The following is a 27,582-nucleotide window of genomic DNA, read 5'->3' on the forward strand; positions in this document are numbered from 1 at the left end:
GGGGGAGACAAAAGTAAATAAGCAAATATAAAATCATAAGTATAGGGCTTCCCTGGTGGCGCAGTGGTTGAAAGTCCCCCTGCCGATGCAGGGGACACGGGTTCGTGCCCCAGTCCGGGAAGATGCCACATGCCGCGGAGCGGCTGGGCCCGTGAGCCATGGCCGCTGAGCCTGTGTGTCCGGAGCCTGTGCTCCGCATTGGGAGAGGCCACAACAGTGAGAGGCCCGCGTACCGCCAAAAAAAAAAAGCTGTGAAAACAAAACCTATGGATGGAGACCTCCATGAAAGATGGAAGAGTATAATAATGGTCAGAGTACATTACTGTGGCAGAAGCAGCAGCCCTTAAGGAGGACAACTTTATAAATTACAAATTGGATTTAAATAGACAGGGAATTGAAAGTGGAGACATTATTTTCTGCAGAAGATGATGGACAGGGGAGAACAAAGAAAATAAAACTGAAATTGTTAGCAAAATACAATGCTAAACATATAAGTTAGGACTGAGTCCTTAACTTTCATTTTTATTAATGACTGGGTGAGTATAGATTACTGACTACACAGAACCAAGCCTGGAAACACATTTTATATTTATGATCTTTGTGCCTAAAACTAGATTCTCCTGCAATTTAATATGACACTAGGACAATGACTGGCCAAGTTTTAGATTAATCACTCTTACACAAAGATTTTTCATTCATATAATCTCAAACAAATACTGCGTCACCAATTAAGTTCCAGATCCTGTGCACTCTGGCTGAAGATATAAATATCTTGCAAGCCCAGCATCACTTTCCTCTTTCTCTGGTAACAAATCACACTTTCTATTATGACAATGGCCCCAGTTATCGGCCCAGGAATAAACACTTGACTCAGGAAGAGCCAATTAAAGCCCTCCTTTAGAGTTGATCGAGAGCTTTAAGGTTGGAGTATTTCAATCTTATGAAATTTTTGTAAAACAAAATTATTTCAAAATCTACTAATTATTCTTTAAGTTCTAGAAACTGCATTCTGCGACTAAGAGGACAATTTATTTGCCGTCGTTTCTGCTCTGCCCACTTTATGTTTCTGTTATTGTGAGATAAAGGCAGTGGGGAATGGCAAACCAATTCTGATTCATTCAACACATGAGTGCTTCTTAGGTACAAAACACCATTCTGAACATTGTCCGAGGTAAAAAGATAAATAATACCTAGCCCCTTATAATACCTAGCCCCTTACCCTCAAGGATCTTCCAGCTTAGCAAGGGAAATAAAACATGCACACAGATGACTGCAACAAAAAGAAGATAATGATTGCTGCCAGATGTTTGGGGAAAATGAGTAGAGCAAAGAGAGAACACAGAATAAGGCAACATTCAACAGTCAGCCAAGAACTATTTGTTGAGCACTTGCAAGCTATGACCTGGAAATGGAAGAGGAGAACATAGATCTTCACATGGGCAGGTGAAAAATCAAGTGTTATTACTTGTAACACAGCTCTTCAAATATATTTTTTGGCACCAAGTGCCTACTAAATAGCCTTAAATTAAAAACTAAATAAGGATACAGTCTCTATCAAATATAGTCTCAGGTACTGATGCCTAAATACTAGGATCACAGTATTTGTGTTCCCAAGGATGCCTTTCTATTGCTTTGCTTCTTTCCCCCTTTCCAAATTAGCTAATGCTGCCTTACCAGGATATCTATTTCACTTGTTCCAGCCTTTTTGATCCAATGTATTGAATAGCAGAATAGGTGAGTTACAAGAGGATATTTTGACTTCAAACAACAGAAATAAAATACTCTATAATTGAAAAAAAGAGGCAATCTTTCAGGCACATGTGGATCCAGGAGTTCACATGTTCTAACCAGGTCCCTTTCTCTCTTCCCCACCCCTTCTTCTCTCTGCCTTTTCTCCTCTCTGGTATTTCTCATTATGGGATTCAAATATTTCCCTGTTTATGTGGGAGCTTCTGGCACAGCTGCGGGCTTATACGCTCGCAGCTCCAGGGCTGGCTGGAAGGGGCGGGCGCATCACAGCATAAGGTTGCACAAGGTGTGCACTTATATAGCAGGGCATCACATCTATGAGTGATGGATGATCACATTGTATACAGGGGTAGCTTCGCATAGTTTTTACATCACTTTTCTTGAAGATGGCAGTAAAATGGTATGTTTTTACAAAATCAAATAGTGTAACATTGTCCAAAAGATATACATAAAGCATTTAGAGGAAGGAGGCTCCTTTTTCTTTTAACTCCGGCACGGATTGTCTATTGGACAGTGGTAACCCTATGTCATCAACCTCGTCACCCCAGCAGAAGTCCAGGGATTAGCCCTGCATAACTCTTGTTAGCCTCTATTCCCTTCCTTGAACACTGTAGCCAGAAGGTTTTTTTCCTCCTCAAACCTTAAGTATTGAAACCTGGAGGAGGGGCATGTCTGAAAAGAAAATGATGGACTGGACTCTCCCTAGAAGGAAGATAAATGGGTGGTCAACAAGAAAAAATATAAAATCCTCTGTACCAGGAAATGTTTGAAGTGTTGTTTGGGTATCAAAAAACGGGTGCCCTACACATAAAGCAACAAAGGATATTGGTCTAAAAAGAACACCATGGCCAAAGGTGCATGACCTATTTCAACAGAGGATTTGAAAGTTAAAAGTTAACCTGTAAAACATTCAATTCAATTTCATCATTTTACAGATGGGCAAAGTAAAACTCAGGCACAGGAACAGAAGTGCCAAGGTCAGACAGGTGGTTGGTGGAAGAGACAACCAACTTCCCAACTTCTGACTTTTTAGGTGTGTGTGTGTGTGCTGTTTTGTTTATGTGCAAGGACATTTTTCTTTAGTACACTAACATTACAACAGAAAGTATAGCCTTGTTTTGGTTTTCTCTGCGCCCTCAATTCTGTATAAGACAGTTTCGCTGCACTCCAACAGAAAGGCTCAGCAAGAGTAGAGACCACCATAAGCAGTACACGTGGGCACCAAGGGCAGATACATTGCCCTTCCTTGTGTAGGAACTAGGGCCACTTGTTGCTTTAATGGGCCAAGTTTGGGCTGGACCTGCAGGAGGGGACACCTTTGAAAAACAGCTTCCTAACTGCACTACAACCTGCTCTGGCATCCTGATTCCACTCCCCAAACCCCCCAAATCTTCAGCCAGAAAAAAAAAAAAAAGAATGGATCACTGGATCGATGGGGAGATTTCTGTCTGCTCCTCCTACTGCCACCTCTTTCTTGCTATTTCCTGCCCGAGGAAACCTGACATCAGCCCAAAAGTATCTCTGGAAATGGGTAGGAGGGAGCCTTACACCTGTCAGCGCCAGAGAAGAAAGTGCGCTCTGCAGAGTTCTCAGTTGTTCCATCTCTTGCGATGAAAGGAAGAAAAGGAGCGAATCCGCCACAGATTTACTGGAGACCAGGGTTACTTCATCGAGTTCCGGCCTCAGTAACCCCTGAAGACCAAAGATGCATTTCCATTCCCAGCATTTCTTGTTGGCGTCTTTCCCTACAGGCTAGCCCAGTGCCTGGCCCCGGAGAAGTCTCTGCGTAAAGGTTCTTTAGGTCATAAATCAGGCTCCTGTGTGTATGTGTGTTTTTCTTAGGAAAAACTGGCACAGACGAATTAGCAGTACAGACTGGGGTCTCCCTACTACCCTTCATGCTTGGCGGCATCACCTTCGACTACCTCGCATTCTCCCGGCGCTGACAGTCCTGGCTCCGGACCTCAGGGTTGGAAGCAGTCAGCCCCAGCTAGAACCACCCTGTCCGGGGCTGATGCCACCCTGTGCCTAGAATGTGCGTGTGGGTGCAGGCGGTCGAGCGAGCGGCTTCTACAGTGAGACCGAAGCAGGAGCTCAGCCTTCGCCTGCGACCTGCAATCCCCAGATTCCCTGGGGACCTCGCAACTCCCAATCGGAGGTACTCCCCCCCCCCCACAGCCGCCCACCCATTCCCTCCCCCCTTACCTCAGCACGCAGCCCCTCCCTGCGTGATGATGCAAAACCCTGGGGAGGGTGGGCGCTGGGAAGGGTGGGGAGAGCCTGAGAGCGAGCGAGGGTGGGAGGGAGTGGGCGGAGGAGGAGACGGAGCCGAACGCGCATTTAAAGCGATAGCCATCCTCGCTCTCTCCCCAGTGCTGGGCTGTTGGAGAGCTCGAGCTGCAAGCCACCGAGCGCGAGCTCGAGCGCGGCGCGCTGGCCGGGGAACCCAAGAGCGCACGGCGCCCCAAGCTGACAGGCGCTGCGGGACCCCCCACCCTCGCCGGCTGCCCTTCCCCGGGCGCCCCTACCCTCCTCGCCCGCAGGAGACCCTGGGCTTCCCCGGAGGAGCTCACCCCAAGGGACCAGGACTCCGGCGAGCCCGCCACCGTCCCCTCGAGTGCCGCCGCCACCACCGCAGCTGCGGGAGCAGCATGGTCCGCTGGGGAAGCTGCTCCGCGCCCTGACTCTGGTGACGGTTCCCTGCTGCGTGCTGGAGGTGCTTCTGTGCGCGCTGGCGGCGGCGGCGCGCGGCCAGGAGATGTACGCCCCGCACTCCATTCGGATCGAGGGGGACGTCACCCTCGGGGGGCTGTTCCCGGTGCACGCGAAGGGTCCCAGCGGAGTGCCCTGCGGCGACATCAAGAGGGAGAACGGGATGCACAGGCTGGAAGCGATGCTCTACGCCCTGGACCAGATCAACAGCGATCCCAACCTGCTGCCCAACGTGACGCTGGGAGCGCGGATCCTGGACACTTGTTCCAGGGACACTTATGAGCTCGAACAGTCGCTCACTTTCGTCCAGGCGCTCATCCAGAAGGACACCTCCGAAGTGCGCTGCACCAACGGCGAGCCTCCGGTTTTCGTCAAGCCCGAGAAAGTAGTTGGAGTGATTGGGGCTTCGGAGAGTTCGGTCTCCATCCTGGTAGCCAACATCCTGAGGCTTTTCCAGGTAGGGGGGCGCTCCCTCCGGGGCAGAGCGCGCCGTAGCTCCCCGCGCTCTTTATCCTGAAGGCTGGCTTGGACTCCAGGGGTGCGGGGTCTGGTCAGCCTTCGCTCATTTCCACCCTGGAGATCCTGCCGAATCCCTCCCACCTCACCCGAGGAGGTACTTTCCCTGCTTGATTCATTTCCCTTCCATCTCTCCCCTGTCCGCGCTCCACTCCATCCGGCTTGACATTCTGGATTTATGGCCCCATTGACAAGAAACAGTCTCCGAAAAACAAGGCGATGATTTAAATGGGTTTGCATTCGAGTGAAATATGGTTCCAAAACAGGCTTGTAAAAGTGCCGGGCTCCTGTGAGAGCCACTTAGGCGCAAGGAATATGAAAGATGAGAAGACGCCTAGAAACTAGGCAATTCTCAACTCCCCAGCTTCCCTGCCCCAAGCCGCCCGACAAGCTGCAGCTGCCTTGGAAAATTTCGAGAAGAGCTTAGGGAGGCAGTTCTTAAACCGAAGGCTAGGTCTTCACCTACATTTGGACGTGAATTGCCCATTTCGCTCGGGTTGGATTTCCCGACCTGTCACCTATCTCTGCGAGGGCATGGGGCGGAAGGCGTGGGGACTGTCCTCAAGCGGGGAGAAGCCACCCGCAGACGTGCCCCCGGGTGATTTGCTCTGGGCAGTTGTTTGCACCGTCTAAACTGCCTTTGCGATCCGGCCACTGGCAGGAGCCGGGCGATCAGCTTTCTACTCCTGCCAGCTCAGAGCCCGGAGGTGAGCTCATGCTAACTGCGAAACACAGTCGCTTTTTCTGCACCCACCCTATGCCCATCCTTTCCCACGACCTCCCTAACGCAGCCCCCAACCCCAGTCCTGGGTTTTGAGGACGATTCTCAGAGCCAGACAAGAAGGCGCCTGGAGGGAGGCAGTAGGGTGCGCTGCGCAAGGCCGGGCGGTCCTCTAGCTCCGGGTGCAGGCGGGCAACGGCGGAAGATGCGAGGACGGCGGATCGGGCCCGCTGAGCGGTGGGCGGTGCTGCAAGTGCTCTCTCACCGCCTGCTCCTGCAGCCTCGGCCCTACGGCTCCTGTACCGCCCTGGGTATAGATGGATGGCTTCTGGATGAAGAAATTGAGTTTCAGGGTCTGCGTGACTATGGGTTCTCTTGTTTCTCTGTCTTTCTTCCTGTGTGTCTCTCTCCTTGTGTCTCTTTCTCCCTGCTTTTTTTTTTTTGTCTCTCTGTTTTTATGTTCTCCCTTTCAATTTCTGCCTCTCTTTTCCTTCTCTACCCCTATCTCCAGGTTTTTTGTTCATCTCTGTCTTGAAGTGATCCTTTCCTAATGCACAGCTCTCTCCCTGCCTGGTAGGACCCAAGCTCAGTTAGTCCCTTCTCCAGATGTTCTGGCTGACCCTTATGCTCCCCGTAGCTAAAAAGTCGGCTCCCTCTCAAGTGCCTTTCCTGAAGCATGTTGGGTTTCTGGAGGGGACTCCTTGTGAGATTCAAGCTGTCACTACATCAGCACCCAGGGGTATGAAGTTTGTGTTTGTGCCAGAAGGAGGGGTGCCTGTCTAAAGCTGCAGCCTGGTATGGCCCCTCTGAGCCTCTGAGCATCCCTAGCACCTGTTGAGTATGCCACCTCTAGATGTTTGCAAGGCCAAAAGTGCTTCTGGGCAGCCTTCACTTTGAGGTAATGCTTTCAGGAAGAGCCTGGGTTGTTGGAAGCAAAACCCAGAAGCACTTCCTTTACCTCTGAGCTTAAACTAGAGAACCTGAGGAGGCAGCGCTGCAGGGAGGATGAGGCCAGAGGTCACCTGAGAACCACAGGGGCAACTCACAGTATTTTTACTGGATCTCTGGGGGTTGAAGCACATTTGCTGTTTGACATTTTAAAAATTATCTTGGTGCCTTCACTTGGAGCTTGGGAGCTTGCAGATGGGCCTGCCTGTCGAAAAAAGAGTGAAATCTTAAAGTCAAGAGAGAGCTTGCAGACTAGGTGAAGGATTGTGTTTGCTGAAAAAGATTCCAGGGGGAGCCGATTCCTTCTCTGGTGTGTGGATCTGAGGCACTTGCAAGAAAAGAGAACGCTTGCCTTATGCTTAGTTCCCCCGTTCCCTGGGTTGGGAAGGAAAGGAACTGAATGCCAGCATTAGCAGTGTGCGTTGGGACCAAAACCATTCAGAGAAAACACTGTCATTTTCCTCTAATTTGCAAATTGCAGCTATTCATGTTGGATTGAACAGCTGAGGGAAAAGAGCCCCCCGTTTTCACCTGCATTTATGGGATGAATGGGATGCACCAACTTGTAGCTTGTGCTGCAAGCTGGATATAAGCTTGGTGTGAGCATCCTGGTTAACCACTGCCCATGTTCAAATATACAGAGATAGATTCCAACAATCTCTTCCAGTAGCCTTATTTTTGCGTGTGATCTTAGAAGCTCCTGGCATGTAAGTCCAGTCCCCAGTTTCCCAGCCTCTGTAAACCTGCAAAATGAATAGAGAGAATAGTGGAACACAGACCCCTTGTTCAAAGACACAGTCACTTTAGGAAAAGAGGAAAAGAACGGGTAGGTGAATCTTCTCTGGGATTGCAGGGTTCAGCTCAATGAAGACTGTCCTGTATAAAAGAAACTCCTCTAAATGGTTGAATTCTTAGCTCTCCAGAGATTTGAGTTTTCTTTTCCCCAGTCCCTGTGGGTTGCTGTGGGGAATGTGCCAAACCTATCATTTGAGATAAAAATTTATGGTGAGGTAAGCTTCTAGGCTGGGGGAAGGAAGACTTAGTGACTGAAATGGGGGATGCTAAGCACTGGGGGGCAGGAAGGAACAAGGAGCTAGTAATGGATGTAACAAATGCTGCAGCTGCCAGCAAAGCCTGGATTGAACTTCCTTCCTGAAAATAAGAACCCGGGCAAGAATGACCACTCAGATGTAAACAGTGTCTCTGACTGGGAATTCTCATCTGCCTGCCGGTGGGCCAGAGCTGAGCAAGTCCTTTCTCTCCTCTGTATGCACACTGAATTGGTTAGTAAGTGACATGTCAGAGGACAGGAATCATATTCAGTGGATCTTTCAAATCCAGGAGTTTGAGGCTAATGAAATTAGTGTGTGGCCAGGGCTCTGCCAACTAGAATTAAGTCACTGCAGCCACCCTGCAATGCATTTTCAGCCTGAAGGGAGCATCAGGGAGGAATTTCGGGAGATTTGTTTCTGAGCCTGTACAAAATAATACTCTCCTAATGCTAAGAAAGATTAAATGTAAATTAATATTGACTACGAGTAACATATTTAAAAAATAATCGCCAAGTGGGGGATGGCTTAAAGTGGAGAGATTATATAATATGGTGGACAAAGAATAAATCTCCTCTGACCACTGTTTCATGGGCTATAAGTAAGATCTATTACAATGGAAAGTAATGGGAACGTTTTTATTCAAGGCTTCTCTGCTATTGACTTGAGAGCAAACACTCTGAGAGTATAAATTACTCTTGCTATGTGCTGACTCTGAATGAACAATATTTCATGTGCAGTGACATGGTCTAAGCTATAGACTTGGAATTGAATGGCATCTGTTTCAATTGTTTTGTTCTCTCAAGAGCAACTAGATAGAAAAAAGTGGTCAATTTGACCCTTGTGGGAGCGTGTTGCAAATCTAAACCTGTGTCCCTCATACCATAAATGAAATACATTTGTAAATTTGTAAGTGTTTTCCTTCTGTTCATTGATGCTTGAGTATAATCTCAAACTTTGGCAGCAACATTTTATACATAAGTACTCGGTTTTCTTCCTTTCTTCTTTCTCTTTCTCCTCTCTCTCTCTCTCTCTGTTTCTCTCTCTCTCTCTCTCCCTTTCTCCATCTTATGTAATTGGTTAGAACTGGGCACCTAGGATGATGTGGTGTTACTATAGTGGGATTTTTTTTTTTTTTAAAAAACAACTCTAACTTACCCTTTTAAAAATTTCATAAATACAGGTGTCAGTGCCATTTGGAATAGTCTCTATAACAATTTCTGTCTCCACATTTACTGTGTTTCAGCAAATTTACCTAACAGATGGTGAGTGGGCAATTTTTAAAGGGGCATTTTTTAAAAGAGCGGAGAGGGAAGGAATAGAGACAGGCACATACTATATTTGAAGTTACCTGCACGTGTATTTTATGTATGTATAGCCATACAATTAAGAAGTCTTTGGATGTTTTATCTTCAAGAATAATTCAGATAATGGATTACTGGAATATTATAAACATTTAGGGTTTAACAGATTTGTTACTTACAGACGTTGTATCATGGATTTAAAAGACCATAGCAAGCGGGCAGCGGCGGGCAGAGCGACCGAGGGGCGGCGCGTGCTGGGCGGCGGGTGCGGGGGTCCATGCTTCCTCGCGGTAGAGGGCTGGGGTTTGCCAGAGACGCCGGGTTGCTCCGCGTTGCCAGGTTACCGAGCGCGTGCCCCGCGCCCGCTCTTCCGCCCGGGCCGCCCTCGGCGCCGCCTGAGCCGCGGTGCGGGCTGCGCGGGGCGCCGGTTCCGCGGAAGCCTGGGTCGGGCGCTGCGTGCGGGACTCTCGTCGCTCGTGGACGGGGCGCGAGCGCGCGGGGGACGTAGGGCGCCGACCTGGTCCTCCCCGGCGCTCCGGCTCCGCTCAGGGCGCCCGCTCAGGGGCCTCCGGCGCGAGGCCCCCTTCGTGGTCAAGATGGCGGCGCCCAGGCGGGCCGCGGCGAGGTGAGCTGGAGCCGGGCCCGGAGAGGAGCGAGTCTGCCACGCCCAGGACTTGGACCCCGGACTGGTCTCCCGTCTCCCAGGGAGCGGCAGGTGAGTGGGCGAGGCCGCGCGTAGGTCCCTCTCGTGGGGTGGTCAGCTCTCCGTGCGTCCGCAGACTTCTGTCGTCTGATAGTCAGATCTGGGGTGGCCCAGGTTGGAGGCGAGGGTGCTTGATTGGGGAAACCTGAGGGGTTTAAGGACTCTATTGGGATCGTTTCAGACCCCAGCAAGAAGCTGAGCAAGTTTCCTCCTGACTCTCTTCCCGGCTAAGTTTTCTCCCTTCTCTGAAGGCGCCAGCTTTTCTGAATCACCTTGTTCCCCGGGGGGATACAGTTGGTGGTTCTGACCGTGGAACTTAGGACCCGGCGCGGGGAAGCCTGAGCTGGTTCTAGTTACTTTGTTTGCAAAGCACTTGTCTTGTCTTTGGAATCTTTGTGTATGTAACCAACGTTGGGAAGAGCCAGTGTTTTCTCCTCGAAAACACTGCGAGGGGTAACTTTATACGTAAGAAACAAGTGGGCGTTCACATCCATCTCTTTTCCAACCACTGAGTTTTGGTTGTGTTTCCTTTCTTTAAGTTTGTCTCGTTCTGAAGTGATAACAAAACAAAAACAAAAACAAAAAAAAAGGCCATAGCCAGTTACACAAAGTATACTCTAGTCTCAGTCCTGCCATTAATTAGCTTAAGTCATTTAATTTTTCTAGGCCTCATTTTTCTCATGTGATGTTTTTTCTTTGGAAAAGTATAGTTTCTAGAAGTCGCTAATCTCTGTGTCATAGTTCAGCTTGGAGAAAACCTGTTCTTATCCAAACTCCATGACATTGTATTTCCAGCTCCAACTTTGGACTTTGAGTGAGTTGGGGGCAACTTTTTAAGGATATTTTCACACAGCTTTTTTAGTTAATATCGGTCTAGCTGACGTCATACTCAGACTTTCTCCCATATTCTTTTACCAGTGTGTTCCTTAGTCATATATATAAAGACTGTTGTGGGGAAAATGACCTCCTGGGTCAGCTTACTGCATGGTCATCGACACAGGACAGGGAGTAAGATTCTGTGGATTTTACAGAAGCAGATACAGGTTTCATTATCCATGTCCTCTCCCCTTTCATCTTACAAAAACAGCAGGCTTTTCTTGGAGAACTGCCAGATAATGCCATCCTGCCTCCTGACGGGCCCCGGGGATGAGTCGCCCAGGGACTGAACTCCAGTAAAGCAGGTGATTGGCTCATGGGTAGGCATCTGACCTCGGCTAAGTCTATCAGACTGCTCCCCAGGACTTTTGTCTCAGAGCAAAATGGAAGAATTGTCTTTTCTCTCTGGAATTTCTAAGCTGGGGAGATATGACTCTGGGACTCCCAGTGACCATCCAGCACAAGGAGAGACTTTCTGTAAAATAAAGTCTTGCAGAGGTAAGCAGGGCTGAGCAATGGAGAGAGAGCTGGAACTCTGCTGATACTCTGGAACGTCCAGATCCAACTGTATCTGAATATGGCTGCATCCCTGAATTTCTAGTACTTGTTTGTTGAGGTTGTTGTTGTTGTTTGGTTTTTGTTTTTAAATTTCCTTTGACTATTTTGAATTTGTTTTCAGCCATGTGCATTTGAAAGCATCATAGCTAAAAGAGCTAATTTCCTACATTAATATCAGGTTTGCTGACTGGCATTCCTTAAGTGAAAAATCATATCCGCTATTTTCTTTAAATAAAATCCTTCTAGCTCAGGTTTGAGATATTCAAAACTCTGCCTCCTACCCCCCTCTTTTCCAACATTTACTATATCACCTTGAAGCACTTGTGACCACATCTTTCCCATCTAGACACAGTTGAGAGAGAGAGCAAATACTTCTGATATAAACTGCAACCTATACGCCTCCTACCTGGAAGCTTTAGAACATACTTGATTCTTGTCATTAAAGCAAATCTTTTGTTGTTGTCTCCAGGGCACAGAAGCATTTTCATGGCATAATGGAGTACAAAGTACATTAAGCCTAACTCTACTTCTCATCCTCTTTTACTTTAAATAGGCAGAAAAGAACAATTTCAAACACATTTTCCCAACAAATAAAATATATATACGATTATGTTTAGAAGACGTTTATGCAACATATAGTTAGACTGATTAATTAAAGGACCTTTCGCCAATTGGCACAGTAAATATATATGTTGAATGTGCTCAATTAAAAAGAAGACAATAACATATTTTTACAGGTTAATTATCTGAGAAAAGTATTGTGCCAGCACACTTGATACTACAGTATTTCATGTTTCATGTTTCATGTTTCAATATAATTGAAAGAAAGTAATCTTCTTTCAATTATATTTACTGCTAAATGTTTCTTGGATCAAGCTATTAAATTATAAGGTCAAAAGTAAAATGATATGAAATTACAATGGTAAAGGGACACATATCCCACTTTATGAGAATAGAAGTTCTAATTTCTTTTCAATACTACTAGTAGTGACCACAGTACTAATTTGAGCCCTTACTATGAGCCACTGTGCCCATATACATTTAGTTCTTACAGTAGTTCTGCAAAGGGCATATAATAATCCACAGTGTAAAGCTGAAGAAAGTGATTCTCATAGCTGAAAGTCACATAGCTGGTGAGTGGCAAAGTCTAGATTCAAACTTAGAGTCGTCTGACAATGCCCAGGTTGTTGACCACTATGTACACTGCTCAATTGTTGCACCAATAAAGAAGTGCTTGAAATAATTATAGATTTGCCTACCCTGAAACTGCAGTGATTTAAAGACATCAAAGTTGCCAGTTGCTTAACATCTACTTACAGTAAGAAATTACATTTTATTTCATTTCTAAAACAAGATTAATTCTGCAGGCCCATAGAAACTTGAGGACACAAATCCTACCTCCAAATGAAAGATGCTTGTTTTCCATTATTCAACAGATGGCCCTGTACAGAGGCAATAAATATATAGTAGAATTTTCATTCAAATAAATGAGAAGAGAGGTTCCTTCTTGTCCTGATTCAGTGCCCATCATTATGGATTATGATGGCTCTTCCCAAACTTTACTTCATTCACTCCACTCTTTCTACAAAACTCCAGTAACGGAATCCATCATTCAGATATACGTGCAAAGCGAAAGGACTGTATTAATACAGTTGCTGAAAGTCAAGTTGATAGAGCACAGGAAATACATCCTAATAAATGCAACATTAATGTTTGTGTGGGCCTTGGAGTGAGGGGTAGAAGAATTTTCAGTTTAATGGAATATTTTGCCTCTTGCTATGAAAGTGTGGCTTAATAGTCTTGTAATTGGTCATTTACAGAATCCTCCATCTCTGGGTTTCATGCTTTCTTTACTCTGCAGCTGTTGATTCCTTCTCTTGTTCTGGATGGAAGATAGCAACGAAGCCACTTCAAAGGGCTCAGCCTGCCTTTTTGTGTTATTGTTTAGATGAAGATATTTCCATTTATTAAAGCACACTATTTAAACATTTTTATCATGTTTCAAACTTGACTGTGTCCTGAAGGTATGAGCACAGGCAGACATAATGGGGGATGTTTTCAGGAGAGAACATACCCTTATCAAAGGAATTATCAGAATTTTCATGTATGGATTGAGAATCAAATTCTGGAGTTAGACCTGAATTTAAATTCATACTCACAACTTATTACCAGTCTCATCTTGATCAAACGGTTACCACACTTCTCATCAATTTCCTTATCTTTGAAAGTGGAATAAGAGAAGTATGCCTGGTGGAGTTACACATCAAGCTCATCTGATAGAATATTCATAAGGATTTTGCACAAAATATACATGGAAATATTTTAGCACCGAGTTTAGCATGCGATTCGTCTTCAATACATTTAAGAGCTATTATTTTATTATTATTATGCTATCATTAAATATCACTATTACTTAAATATCATTATTGCTAACATTGCTGTAAAACTACCGCAATAACCCATGATGAATTCCCCTCTTCTGTTTCCTTTGTTTAAATGGAAAATATATATATAAATGTACACAGAGAACACTTTAGTGATCCTATTCAGTGGAGTGAGAATTTCCATGGCACTGATTAAAACAAATCCTGAATTGCATGGACTTAAGATAGCAGAGAGGGGCTTCCCTGGTGGCGCAGTGGTTGAGAATTCGTGACCCGATCCGGGAAGATCCCACATGCTGCGGAGCGGCTGGGCCTGTGAGCCATGGCTGCTGAGCCTGCGCGTCTGGAGCCTGTGCTTCGCAACGGGAGAGGCTGCAACGGTGAGAGGGCCGCGTACCGCAAAGAAGAAAAAAAAAAAAAAGATAGCAGAGAGGCTAAGAGATTTGAAGTTAGACATCCCCAAGTGTGAATTCTACTGTGACCCTCTTCTAGCTCTAGAACCTTGAGGAAGTTACTTAAACTTTCTGAGCTTTACTACTAGTTTCCTTATCTGTATCTTTTTCAGGACTATTTATTAAGCATCTTCCTGTTCTCTATGCTTGGACATAACAATGAATAAATTAGACAAGAGCCTTTGCCTGCGTGCTCCTTCTTGCATGCTTTCTCCCTCCTTACACTCCCGTGTGGAAACGGATGTTATAAATAAATTCTATGCTTTGTCACAGGTTGATGGGCGCTACGGGATAAGGAAAAGGATGTGAAGCTCACTGAAGAGGCTTGGGTTGGGAGTGCTGGAGGAGTGTACAGGTAGGTTCTGATTTTAAATAGGGTAGTCAGGGTGGATTTTATAAGTTGACATTTGAGCAAAGACTTGAAGTGAGGGAGTTGTCAGAATGTATGATGGGGAGACCACTCCTGGGAGTAAGAATAACCAGTCCCAAAACTCTAAGGCAGAAATATGCCGGGCAGCTTGGAGGAATATCAAGGAGGCCACCCTGGCTGACTTAGTCAGTGGGGAGGAAGAGACAGCAGGAGGGCTGGAGGTCGGATATGTGATGGGATGGATTGGGTAAGTCTTGGGAGGCCATCACATGCATTGTGTCTTTTACTCTAAATGTAGGCAGCCAGGGGCAGGATTTTAGCCGAGGTGTGGCATGAACTGTCTCTTGTTTGAAAAGCATAACTGTATCTGTGGTCTTGAGGATGTGGGGAGAGAGTGGAGTTAGGGAGAATCTCAGGAGGCGACTACAGGATCCTCAAGGTCTATGTTGTTGGCCTGCACCAGGCTGCTAGTGGCTGGTAGTTCTCAGAAGTTGCACATTGGGAAGGTTGTGACAGCATTTCGTGGTAGATTGAATGCAAGAATGGAAAGGAAGAGGGGGTCAATGGTGAATTTGAGATTTAGGGCCGGGGGAACTGGAAAGGTGTGGTTACTGTCACCTAAGATGGAAAAAGTTTGGGGTAGGGCATGTTTGGGGGATTAAAGACCAGTTTTGGAGGTATAAGATTTGAGATGTTTTCGTGATGTCTTAGTAGAGATGCTGAGTACACAGTTGGATACACAAGTCTGCAGTTCTGAAGAAAGGTCTAAACTAGAGATACACTTTAATACAATGGAGATGTTAAGAATAATTACATGGAAGCGCTATTTTAAAGATAAAATGAAGTAATGCAATTAGCACTCTGTCTTCTCAAAACATTTAATAACTGTTAGCTAAAATAATTACCTGAAATGAAAGAATACCTATAGTTTGTTTTGTTGTTTGCAGTAAAAGTGAATAAAATGTCACAATTATTTTAATAGTATTTGTGACACAGTAGTTTTAGTTAAGACACCATGACTACAAACATTTACACTAAACCTTTCAGTCTCCTGCTTTTCACTCTGATAGGGTACTTGGAACCATATTTTGTAAGGTTTAAGTTAGTTGTCATAGGGTACCTCTTTAATTAGAAGTAATTCTGAACTGTCTAGTTCCATGCAGTTTTATATACATATATGTATAATTATTATTTTATGATTTATCAAACTCAGTTGAAAATTTGCATCACTGATATACATTAGAATTTAAGCATTTACCCAGGTATTCAAGGAAAAAAATGTACTTGTGTTGTAATTTCCATAGGGGTACTTACTTTCACATCTTCCCTCCACTTTGCAATTGCAAACATGGCAGGGAAAATATTATCTTACTGGTCTTTGAGTTCCCCTTAGCTATCTGCAAGTCCTTAAACAGCCTTTGCGGCTTAACCAAAATTCTCTTGCATCTTCATTCTGCTAACAGATATTGGTCTAAGCATGTACATATACTAAAAAATGCATGACCACGTTGTCTCTACACATCTATAATTTTATGTTAACACTATCATTATGTAAGCTATACTTTAATTGTAATTATAACAGATTTTATGTCAACACACATCCATTTCTAGTGTTCATCTGGCGTTCAAGGGGAGAGCAGCATGTCGTAAATTTTATCAAAATATAACATCTGAAGACTAGAACAGAGGGTAATTGTGTAATTCTGTATTCACTCTAATTAAGTTCAGTGGAGTTGGCATAATAGAATTAAGATGAAAAAAATAAAGACATCGAGGTACCATGGCTCCCTCTCCTAACATACCCTTTTCATATCCGAGAGCAGAGACTCAGCACCTTTCTGTACAGAAATGGAGACAGGAAGAGGCCAGAGGATGAATGACAGGCACGAATGAGGTGGAACTTTGAAGAGCAACATGGAAATGAAATACTTCTTTTGTATTTGGTAGGTGGGGAAAATGTACCAGCGTGTATGCCTACTGGGACCACGTTTTCCAGAACAGTTAAGCCCAGTGTCAACTATGCTGTCCCACCTTCCTCGTAAGTAGGAACATACTGTTACTTGAATCTTTGCTTCCTGTTTCTTGATACCTGGTTGAGAAGATTATCACAGGAACTGCATCTTGTTAGCAAATACACTGTTTTGAAATGATTGACACTCACTGAAGAGTGGCAACTCCAAGCTTGCTCTCTCTTGATCTTGGACTTTTTAAGTCTGGAGTGCAGGAGTGGGTTATGGGGAAAGACCATTGGAATTCTTATGTCTTCAGCATAATGGTTATAGCATAATGGTTAGGAGTGTAGGTGCTGGTTCAAATCTCTGCTTTCCACTTGCTAACCATATGAGCTTGGGCAATTTACCTGATTACCTGAACCACAATACTCCTGCCTATAAAATGATGTTAATAATATTTCATCCCCATAGACTTGTTTTCAATGTTAAAATGAAGTCACTTACACCAAGCACTTAATACAATGCCTAGAGCATAGTAAAGTCTATTATTATTACTATTACTACTACTACTACTTCTATTATTATTATTACTATCACGATGGCAGTTGCTGTTTTTCTATGCCTTATTCCATTATCTTCTGCCCTGTCCCCCCATTTCTGTCTTGTTTCTGTACAAGGGTAGGTTTGTCACAGAGCATTTTCTTTCCGTAATGTCTGACTCTTAGTCATCAAGGTGACTGGTTCACGACCCGGCATTCATTGCTGCTCGTTGAAGCAACCCATTTTGAGAAGGGGAGTTGGATTTTGATGCCAAGTTGGGTCAAGGAGAGAGAATTTTCTCTCTTCTGCACTCAGAGAGCTAAGTGAAATATTCAGGCCTCAGAAGGAGAATCAGGCAAAGGGCAACGTGCTTAATTTCATACCTTAGTGATTAAGAACAAGTCAGACAGGCTGGAATTGAACTCATTTCCGTCATGTACTGACAACGGGATCTTAGGTGCTTTTGTAACCCGTCTGAGGCTCAGTCAACATCTGAAAGAGACGAATAACATTATCAGGACCTAGCGTATAGCCTCGTTGTAATACGTGAGTAAATCCTTTTAAAACGTTCAGCACGTTGTTTGGCATATAAACACGTAATAAAATTTAGCTTCTTTGACTACTACTGCTGCTAATATTATTAAGTAGCTGAGCAGATCCGAGGCCCATTTTTTTCTTAGATTGCACATAATCATTTGGACAACCAGCTCACATTGATCAACCGTTGCTTATATATAAACCCCCATGAACCCAAAGGTGCTTTAACTCTCTCCCAGTCAGAGCCTGTTCTGGGGGCAGAAGCAACACCGGCACTACCCCCGTCATCTTTGCCTTTATTGTCACTACACTCGCCTGCCGTACTGAGCACTTTCTGTTTGCCAGGCACCAAATTTAGCCCTGCGTATGCACTATATCATGTAGTTCTCACACTCAGGTGGGAGACATTATCATCATCCCCAATTTTCAGATAAAGACGCCGAGGTGTTGGAAAGGTAAGAAACTTGACCCACAGCAAGAGATGGAGCCGCAGTATTCAAACCCTTCTCTCTGACCTCAAGAACCCTTAAATATTAGCATACTACTACATCCTGGTAAGAAAATCTGCTTCCGGCCACTCTGGTGAGAGTAGAAATGATTCTCAGTCCCCACATTCCTCTATTGCCCATGCCACCCTAGCCTCAGGACTAGGGGGGAAAGGAAGTGATCTCTTCAAAGAGCAGCCAAAGGGAACCTACTCCCTTCTGCCTTTTCGTAATCAACTAACCAATATTTTATTTCCTTCTTAAGAGTCCCCACGTGTTCCTTTTGGTACTTAGCTTGGCCTTTTAGAATTCTGACATTCTGTACATGACTCATCCACTGTATTTCATGTTAATTTATTGAGGTCAAGTATAGGGTCTTACTCATCCTGAAGTCCAGTTATCCCCTGTCACATCTAACTCTGTTCTTTTCTTCTTGTAGGACATCTGCAGATATTTATTTGAATTTTGTTGAATTGTTCTCATCAATAGTAAGTACATTAAAAGTTATACAGAAAGTGCTTTCTTATAAGGAAAACCATCTAAATAGATTTCTAGCTCTTTACTTTTTATAGCACTATTGTAGAGATTATAGAGCTCCAGGTGATATTTTTTAGATTGAGTTCTTCATATCATCTTATTTTTACATATAATGATAAATCTGAATTTTCTCTATCAAAGCTCCGAGACTTCACTGGCTTGTAACTTAGCGTGTTGATTATGTGTGGTTGACTTTTCCATTTACAATGATATTTGATCCTGGTAAGGATGGGGCTGGGTGGGAAGGTACATCTTAGGGCCATCAACTGGTTTTGTAGAGAAATAACGTAAAGGTCTAAAGTCTCATCATATTTCTGCAGAACTCATGAATCATTTTATTATAATTCCATTCATTCAGGGAGTATAAAACCATTTTCAAATTGTTATTCCTAATTTGTTCATCTTCTCTCCCTTAGTCTTAGTGAGAAGAGAGCAGGCTGAATGGAAGAAAGTCATTATGACCACTGGGGCCACTAAGGTAGGCATCAGTCCCAGAGTTTTGTTTTCATCTCTCTGCTATTAATATTGGCTAATGTCTTGAGTGCTTACTTGGTGCAAATTACTTAGCCGACCATGGCAAATGGATTGTGTCATTTCATTCCCTGATAGTCATACAATTAATGTATGTATTATTATGATATCCCGTAATGCATACATGGAACAGAGCCTCAGAAGTAGTTATTTGCTCACCAAAATATGGTAGATGTGGAATTTGGACTGAGGTCTGATAGACTCGTAAATCACTCCTAGTGATTTTTACCACTGAATTAAAGTTGTGTACCTCTGGAGAGTAGATAGTTTCTAAAATTTCCTCAGCTCTAACGTTCTATAATTAAATTTTTGTCTGATGGCAAGCTTAACAGTTAAGATGGGTAGGAAGGAATGCCAGCCTGTTGAATGGAATTTCCCTGAAATAAGCCTGTTTTATGACACCAGTTCACTCATTCATTCACTCAGCATGTATTGAATGTTTGCTCTGTGCAAAGGCATTTTAGGCATCACAGTGGAGTGAGCGCCCCTTCCATAGACTCTCCTGCAGCACTCAGAGAAGTCTTGGACTGGTTTGCCTGTTATGGAATGGGGCTTGGTGATAGAAGCCTGGTTTGTCCTCCACTGATAAAACTAAGACATACTCATATGAGTTGATAGGCATCTTGAAGCCGTGGGATAGTAACACACATGAATCTTACCATTTTTGCCTGGGATTAATGATATAAAGACTTTGGATTTGGGTATGGAAAATGGGTGCAATTATGGGTGTGTTGGTTCTACATATATATGGACATCACGTGTCATCAGCCTGCAGCTACCTGCCATTCCTCACTACTCCTTCTTTTCACAAACCAAACAAGTACCTTCTTACCTCTCCTGTGGATAAGCTCTTGACAGTGGCACTAGGGCCTCCCTCAATAAGTACATCATTGGCTAAACCAGTGGTTTCTCAGATATGCTCATTGAACAACCCTTAAGGTGGATTGACATTCCACTGCCTAGAATAGAATATGGTGTTCTTTAGAAATCGGGGGGAAAAGATAGGCCACCAGATGTACTTTCTTTAATTTAAATTGTTTATATATATATATATGAACAATTGTTATATATGTTTATGTATACTTGTTCATATATATGAATGATTTAAAATTGAAGAGATAGATATATACACACACATATATATATATGTATATTTAAATTGTGGCTTCTGTTAGCAAGTAGTAAATTAAATTATTAGCAGATCCATACTGCAGGGAAATAACCAATCAGATTTCATTCAGTAGCTTGCTTTTTTGTAGATTTATGGTTGTGATTTTATATCTGCAGGTATGTTTGCTGAAGAAAATATTTCTGCCACTTTACACAAAATTAAATTCATTTAATACCAATGCGGCACGTCTCAAATGTCTTAATACAGTTCTAATCTTGAATCGCATCAGAAGTATGAAATTAGAAACATACCCCAAAATCATTTGAAGATATAATTACTTTCATTTCCCTTATACTTTTGAGACTTTTGAAAAATAAGTATTTAGTTGTACTTATCTGTTTCTGTCTCTCTAAGGATAGCAAACACTGAAACACAATTCTTTTTAAAAGTCAGTATTAAAAATATATTGTCCAAGATGATCAAAACTAAGGAAGTGGCAAAGAAATTCAAAAATTTAAACTTTCAAAGGGTGCTTTTTTTGTGAATGTGTAGTACTTGTTCTTCTGAAGGAATTAATCTTTTTAAAAATTTAATTAACTTATTTTTTATTGAAGTATACTTGGTTTACAGCCTTGTGTTAATTACTGCTGTACAGCAAAGTGACTCTGTTATACATATGTATATACATTCTTTTTCATATTCTTTTCCATTATGGTTTATCACAGGATATTGAATATAGTTCCCTGTGCTATAGTAGGACGTTGTTGTTTAGCCAATCTATATATACCAGTTTGCATCTGCTAATCCCAAACTCCCAGTTCATCCCTCTCCCACCTGCTTCCCCCTTGGCAGCCACCAGTCTATTCTCTATGTCTCTGATTCTGTTTCTGTTTCATAGATAGGTTCATTTGTGTCATATTTTAGATTCCACCTATAAGTGGTATCATGGTATTTGTCTTTCTCTTTCTGACATACTTTGCTTAGTATGATAATCTCTAGTTGCATCCATGTTGCTGCTGCAAATGGCATTATTTCATTCTTTTTTTATGGCTGAATAGTATTTCATTGTATATATGTACCACATCATCTTTATCCATTCATCTGTTGATGGACATTTAGGTTGTTTCCATGTCTTGGCTATTGTGAATATTGCTGCTGTGAAGATCAGGGTGAATGTGTCTTTTTGAATTATAGTTTGCTCTGGATATATGCCCAGGAGTGGGATTGCTGGATCATATGGTAGGTCTATTTTTAGTTTTCTGAGGAACCTCCATATTGTTTTCCACAGTGGCGGCACCAACTTACATTCCCACCAACAGTGTTGTAGGAGGGTTCCCTTTTCTCCATACCCTCTCCAGCACATGTTATTTGTAGACTTTTTAATGATGGCCATTCTGACTGGTGTGAGGTGGTACCTCATGGCAGTTTTGATTTGCATTTCTTTAATAATTGGCAGTTTTGAGCATCTTTTCATGTGCCTATTTGCCATCTGTATTTCTTCTTTGGAGAAATGTCTCTTTAAGTCTTCTGCCTATTTTTTTGATTGGGTTGTTTGCTTTTATTGTCATCAAGTTGTATGAGCTGTTTGTATATTTTGGAAATTAAGCCCTTGCTGGTCGCATCATTTGCAAATATTTTCTCCCATTCTGTAGGTTGTCTTTTCATTTTGTTTATGGTTTCCTTTGCTGTGCAAAAGCTTGTAAGTTTGATTCGGTCCCCTTTGTTTATTTTCATTTTTATTTCTATTGTCTTGGGAGACTGACCTAAGAAAACATTGGTATGATTTATGTCAGAGAATATTTTGCCTGTGTTCTCTTCTAGAAGTTTTATGGTGTCATGTCTTATGTTTAAGTCTTTAAGAGATTTTGAGTTTATTTTCGTGTATGGTGAAAGGATGTGTTCTAACTTCACTGGTTTATATAAGGCTGTCCAACTTTACCAACACCACTTGCGGAAGAGCCTGTCTCTTTCCCATTATATATTCTTGCCTCCTTTGTCAAAGATTAATTGTCAAAGATTAACTGAGGTGTGTGGGTTTATTTCTGGGCTCTGTATTCTGTTCCATTGATCCATATGTCTGTTTTTGTGCCAATACCACGCTGTTTTGATTACTGTGACTTTGGAGTACTGTCTGAGTCTGGGGTGGCTATGCCGCCAACGTTGTTCTTTTTCTTCAGGATTGCTTTGGCAATTCTGGGTCTTTTATGGTTCTGTATGAATTTTAGGATTATTTGTTCTAATTGCGTGAAAAATGTCATGGGTAATTTGATAGGGATCGCATTAAATCTGTAGATTGCTTTGGGTAGTATGAGCATTTTAACAATGTTAATTCCTCCAACCCAAGAACATGAGATGTCTTTCCATTTCTTTGAATCATCTTCACTTTCCTTTATTAATGTCTTACAGTTCTCAGCGTATAAGTCTTTTGCCTTCTTGGTGAGGTTTATTCCTAAGTATTTTATTTTGAGGGTTGTGATTTTAAAAGGCATTGTTTTTTTACATTCCCTTTCCGATATTTCATTGTTGGTATAAAGAAATGCAACCAATTTCTGTATGTTAATCTTGTATTCTGCTACCTTGCTGAATTCGTTTATCAGTTGTAGTAGTTTTCATGTAGAGTCTTTAGGGTTTTCTCTATATAGTATCATATCATCTGCATCTAATGACAATTTTACCTCTTCCTGAAGGAATTAATCTTGAAGTTCTACTAAGACTTTTGGGATACCTGTTTTAATGAGCCACTACTTCCTGCCTGAGATTGCACTATGCACCAGAGATTCTAGAATTAGCATAATAAAACTAATAATGCAAACAACAGCAACAAATCTTCACAAACCTTCCTTGCAAGGAAGTAAAGTCCACTGAAAAAACAGACAAGTGAAACACACATTCAAAATGGCAGTGATTCTCAAACATTTATGTGCTGAAAAATCATGACAAGCATGATAACCAGGGCAATTACTAGACCCCTTCTCCAGCTGGTCAGGTGTAAGGTCCTGTAACTCTATTTTTGGTGAATGCCTCCAGGAGAGTCTGAGACAGATGTTCTCAGTTGTCGTCAACCTTTAGTGTGCATCAGATTTGCCTGAGAATATTGTTAAAACACAGATTGCTGGGCTCCAGTGCCAGAGTTCTAACCAGTTCCCAGGTGTGGCTGATATTGCTGGCCCAGGGACCACATTTTGAGAACCACCTTTCAAAACTCTGCAGTATGCGATTGTGTGTGTTGTGAATGCAGTATGCGGTTGTGTGTGTTGTGAATGAGACGGGCCCAGAGAACCAAAGGAGGGCAAAGGGACTCTGCTCTAAATTAGCCAAAGGTAACAATAGCAGCTAGAATTGATTGACCCAAGAAAAAATTATAAGAACTTTACCTGCATTTGCTCATTTAATCCTTTCAGTAAGGTACGTAGGTGCTACTTAGTGTTCCTCTTTTACAGGGGTGTCCAGAGAGGGTAACTACTTTGCCTACATTCTAAACTGGTAAGTAACAGATTAAGAATTCAAGTGAAGTCTGATTCCAGAGCCCACACCTCTACCCTTTCTGCTTGTAGAGAGGAGTAAAGGGTTGTCAGTGAAGCCTTCCTGGGGGCCCTGGCCTCTGAGTGTAGATAGAAGGATGAGTGGACATAAAGATCATTATTTGTGTGTGGTGGGGGTAGGCGAGGAAGTATGAGGGCTTCCAGAAGAGCCCGCCCTCCCCATACATCTGCTGTAAGCAAGTCTGATGATCAGGAGTCCGGAACATGAGTATGACTATGGGATACTGAGAAGGGTTCTAGAACCCTGAGGTTAGAGTTCTGGATCAGTTAGTAGGTAACAGAAAGTGAATGAGTGATTTACCTTATTTTCCACGGGTAGCAGGAAGTTTGGAGATAGTCCCTCTAGTGTTAGTCCAGCTGCTGAAGGGCATCACCAGGGGACTGGGTTGCTTCGCTCTTCCAGCTTCCACATCTCTAGCACATCCACATAGCTTCAAAGTGACCCCAGAATCTCCAATAGTGTTCCAACAATTTGGGCAGGAAGAAAGAAAAGGAAAAAAAAAAAGAAATTAAGTAAGAAAAAACAGGCAGTGTCTAACTCAGAGAGCAAATTTTTTACCACAGGTGGTCAGCAGACTTGCACTTAGATCTCATCAGCTCGGATTTTAAACTGGCCACCTTAGCCTTAAGGATAATGGGGTCTCCTAAACCAGGGCTCTGATAGTAAGGAATAAGGAGAGAGTGGTACTGATTAGCAGTGCCTGCTGTCCCAAACAAATATTATCCCCAAACTATTTTTTTATCCTATATTTTACTTTAAAGAATGGAGGGGAAATATTATGTATCTGTAAATAGCCTTTTAGAAAGGGTACAATTATATAGTTATACAACCCCCTGGAGGGCTCTTTTCTTCTAAAATCTCTTTAAAAACTGTTCAAGGTTAAGGACATTTTTATCTTAATTTAGTCACTTGCAGTCGATTATCTTGGAATGACATCCTCTCTCTGCAGATGTTCTGTCAGGCTTTAGAAGATTCTAGAAGTGGACAGAGAAGTGTTATGGTACATGTATTTGCAATATGCACGTCTTTGAAATGAAATCCATTTAGGGACCAAAAGGCATTTCATGTCTTTGCTATACATTTTCACATATTTGCCTTTCCAGAATTCCTTTGAGCAAATCTGTTAGATGTAACCCATCCGTTTCTCCCGTCTGAATTCTTTATTACTAAACATTCTTCAGTATGCTCTCACTCCCCTCTGTCAAAGGCGTTTCTCTGGGTCCTCACCCTTCTCATCTCATATGTGAATGCGTATCTTAAACTGAAGCAACAGTCTGCTATGACTTCTCCATAACTTGAAGAACCCGTCTTTGTGGGAAAAAAAGTAGACTTACTAACGTAAAAGGTAAAATGCGCGCAGTGTTTCTGAGAATTAAAAACTAAGATAAAAACATAAGCAATGGAAAAAACTTACAGTGGATCCTTTTCAAAGACTTTATTTTACAGAGAAGGCAACTGAGGTTTAAAGAAAAAATGCGTTAGTTAAACACTAAATAATAAACCTTAAACCTCAGTGGAGCAACACATGGACAGTTCATTTCTCACTCACTCAGGAGTGTAGTATGGACTTTGGTGGTCTGAGGGTCAGTTTTCTGCTCAGTTATTCAGGGACCCACCACCTTCATCAAGTGGCTCTACGTTTGTCCTAAAAAGGAAAGGAGAGAGGAAGCTGCAAGCTACAATTATCAACTCGTTATCCTTCAGACATAAACTCTTCAGGTCACCTCTGGTCACATTCTTTGGGATAGAACCATACCCAGATGCAAGCGGAGATGGAGAATGTTGTTCCTATCTTGGTCCTAGTGATGCCTCTACAGGCTGGAGGAGCTAATTAAAGTGTAGTCAACAGCTCGTTATTTCTGCCACAATGATTGATTAGCCTAAGACTGGGGATTAATTATGTGTGTGTGTCACATATACATATAATACACACAAACATACATATGTGTGTGTATATATACATTTTTTAGCATGAGTTGACACATGGGGCTTCTACCGTATCAAAAGAGTACAAACTGCCTCTTGTTGCTTTTTCTTAATCGAAGTTGACTACTACTATCTATTTCACTTCATTTTGCTACCTCCCCCCACCGCCTTTCAGTATTATATGAAAATTCTGAAAGAAATAATTTCAAAGTTTCCAGTGCTTTTAAAGGTAATAGAATACTCAGACCTTAACAATTTTCCTGTGTGAAACTTTTGCCAGAATAAAATAGTTAACTTATGAAAAGTAAATTTAGATTGATACAAAAGAGAAAATAAGCTGATTTTTTTTTTTTTTACACAAATACCCTGAGCCAGGGTAGAAAATAAATGGAAAACTGGAGGAATTTAGATCCTTTTATTGTAAATTTAAATATTTTTAATTGTAAAAATAATACAGGCTCATTGCAGAAACTCCAAAATTGAAAGGATTTAAAGAACAAAGGAAAAATAACTCAAAATCCCATTTCTGATAAATCATCTCTGTAACATTTTTGAGGGTATCTTTTGAAACTTTTTTGTGACGGGGTGCATATAAATACAATGCAAGTATAAAATACCTTTAATTATTATATCAAACTACAAAAGAGTTCTATAACATTTTTATTTAGTAATATAAGTATGATTACTCATCACCTAATAAAAATCTGCAGCATCATTTTTAATGGTTGAACAGCATTCTATTATTTATTTAACCAGTCCCTACTGTTCAACATTTAGATTATTCCTGTTTTGCTCTGCTAAGCAATGAGACAAGCATCCTTGTTCATATGTCTTTGAGCATTTGTTTATTTCCTTAGAATGGACTTCTAGAACTTGAATGGCTGGTTGTCAGTTCTGGTACATACTGACATATTGTCTTCCAGAAAGGTTACCGTGCTTTTTATTTCTACCAAGAATTTAACATCCAATGTGGTCTCTTACACACACTCATCAGTACCAGTATTATCAATATCAATACCAGTATTATCAAGTTTTTTAAAACTTTGTCATTCTAGTCAGTAAAATATGACACCTGAATTATTTTATTTGTATTTCTTTGATTAATAATAGCAAGGTTGAACATATTTTCATATCTTTATTGGCTGTTAATACTTTTTAGTTTGTGACTTTATGACATCCATTTTTCATCGATGTATAACAACCTTTTATATATCAATGTGTTTATTTTGTTGTTTGTTGTAAATGCAATTTTTTTCTCTTCATTTATTAATTTTTATTTTGTGTGTGTTGAGCTTCTTTAATACTGTCAAGTCGATTCAAAAACCCTTTAATGAACACAACAAATGTGGAAAATCAGTCATTCTCCTGCATTTTGTAATCAATGTATTTCCTTTTGGGCAGTATGGAAATGTAGGTTCTTATTTCATCTTATGGTTGGAAAGAATCTATTCCCTCGGAAAGGGATTATAGTCTCCATGATGCAGTAATGGGAGATTTTATAGGGTAGGCAGGGTCTACAGAAGAAAAAACCCTAAATCACACTCCATTGGTGGTTGCCTTATTTATAAAAATGGCATTTGAGGTTGCGTGACTGCCATCAGGTAAGCAAAATTAATTTTTAGCATGAAGTACTCCTATCAGCAAGAACAGCCTAGGATAGGCTAGCAGTAAGAAGTGAGGGGTTATGGGATTGGGGCATAGCCTCTGTTTCCTCCAATGCAGCTGGAAATTTAAACTCTGGGGCTCCTGCTTGATCCAATCAGCCCAGCTAGTATGTGTTGCCAGGTAGGGTGAATAGACTCAGAAGTACAAGAGCTCATCCTTGGTCCCCTCTGGAAATGAGCAGAGAATACTGTGTCAAGCAGAGGTGATCAGTCCATGGTCTGGAGACTTGGATCTCCCCACATAGTCCTTAAAGTCAGGGTGAGACAAAATGCCAATACAAATTATATTGATGACAGTATCAGTGAGGTGACATTGAGTCCTTTGACCCAACGTGTGTCTGCAGTGTGCCATCCATTAGTAAATGGGCAAAGCCATTTGACAGATCTATGTGATACAGTGAATGAATCTGACAC

The 27,582-nt window shown here is 42.3% G+C and overlaps 1 protein-coding gene across 34 annotated transcripts in view; it reads left to right on the plus strand.

Annotated features, from left to right (window-relative positions):
* The window catches only part of LOC115850539 (metabotropic glutamate receptor 7-like), a 282,573-nt gene that overhangs the window by 151,434 nt on the left and 103,557 nt on the right, over positions 1 to 27,582 (plus strand). For 8 of the 34 annotated variants that reach the window (XM_070044790.1, XM_070044789.1, XM_070044788.1 and 5 more), the window contains exons 1-5: positions 4,082 to 4,918; positions 14,246 to 14,327; positions 16,290 to 16,380; positions 18,296 to 18,344; positions 18,810 to 18,871. In XM_070044790.1, the coding sequence (XP_069900891.1) occupies positions 4,508 to 4,918; positions 14,246 to 14,281 (447 nt within the window). In that variant the 5' untranslated portion in view covers positions 4,082 to 4,507 and the 3' untranslated portion in view covers positions 14,282 to 14,327; positions 16,290 to 16,380; positions 18,296 to 18,344; positions 18,810 to 18,871. Of the gene's footprint in view, positions 1 to 4,076; positions 4,919 to 9,428; positions 9,715 to 14,245; positions 14,328 to 16,160; positions 16,381 to 17,291; positions 17,356 to 17,801; positions 17,888 to 18,295; positions 18,345 to 18,809; positions 18,872 to 23,475; positions 23,519 to 27,582 lie in introns of those variants that run through there. The other 26 variants (XM_070044797.1, XM_070044796.1, XM_070044793.1 and 23 more) reach the window with 18 other exon arrangements.

Source organism: Globicephala melas, unplaced genomic scaffold, assembly GCF_963455315.2.
Source record: "Globicephala melas unplaced genomic scaffold, mGloMel1.2 SCAFFOLD_226, whole genome shotgun sequence".
NCBI classification, from domain to species: Eukaryota; Metazoa; Chordata; class Mammalia; order Artiodactyla; family Delphinidae; genus Globicephala; species Globicephala melas.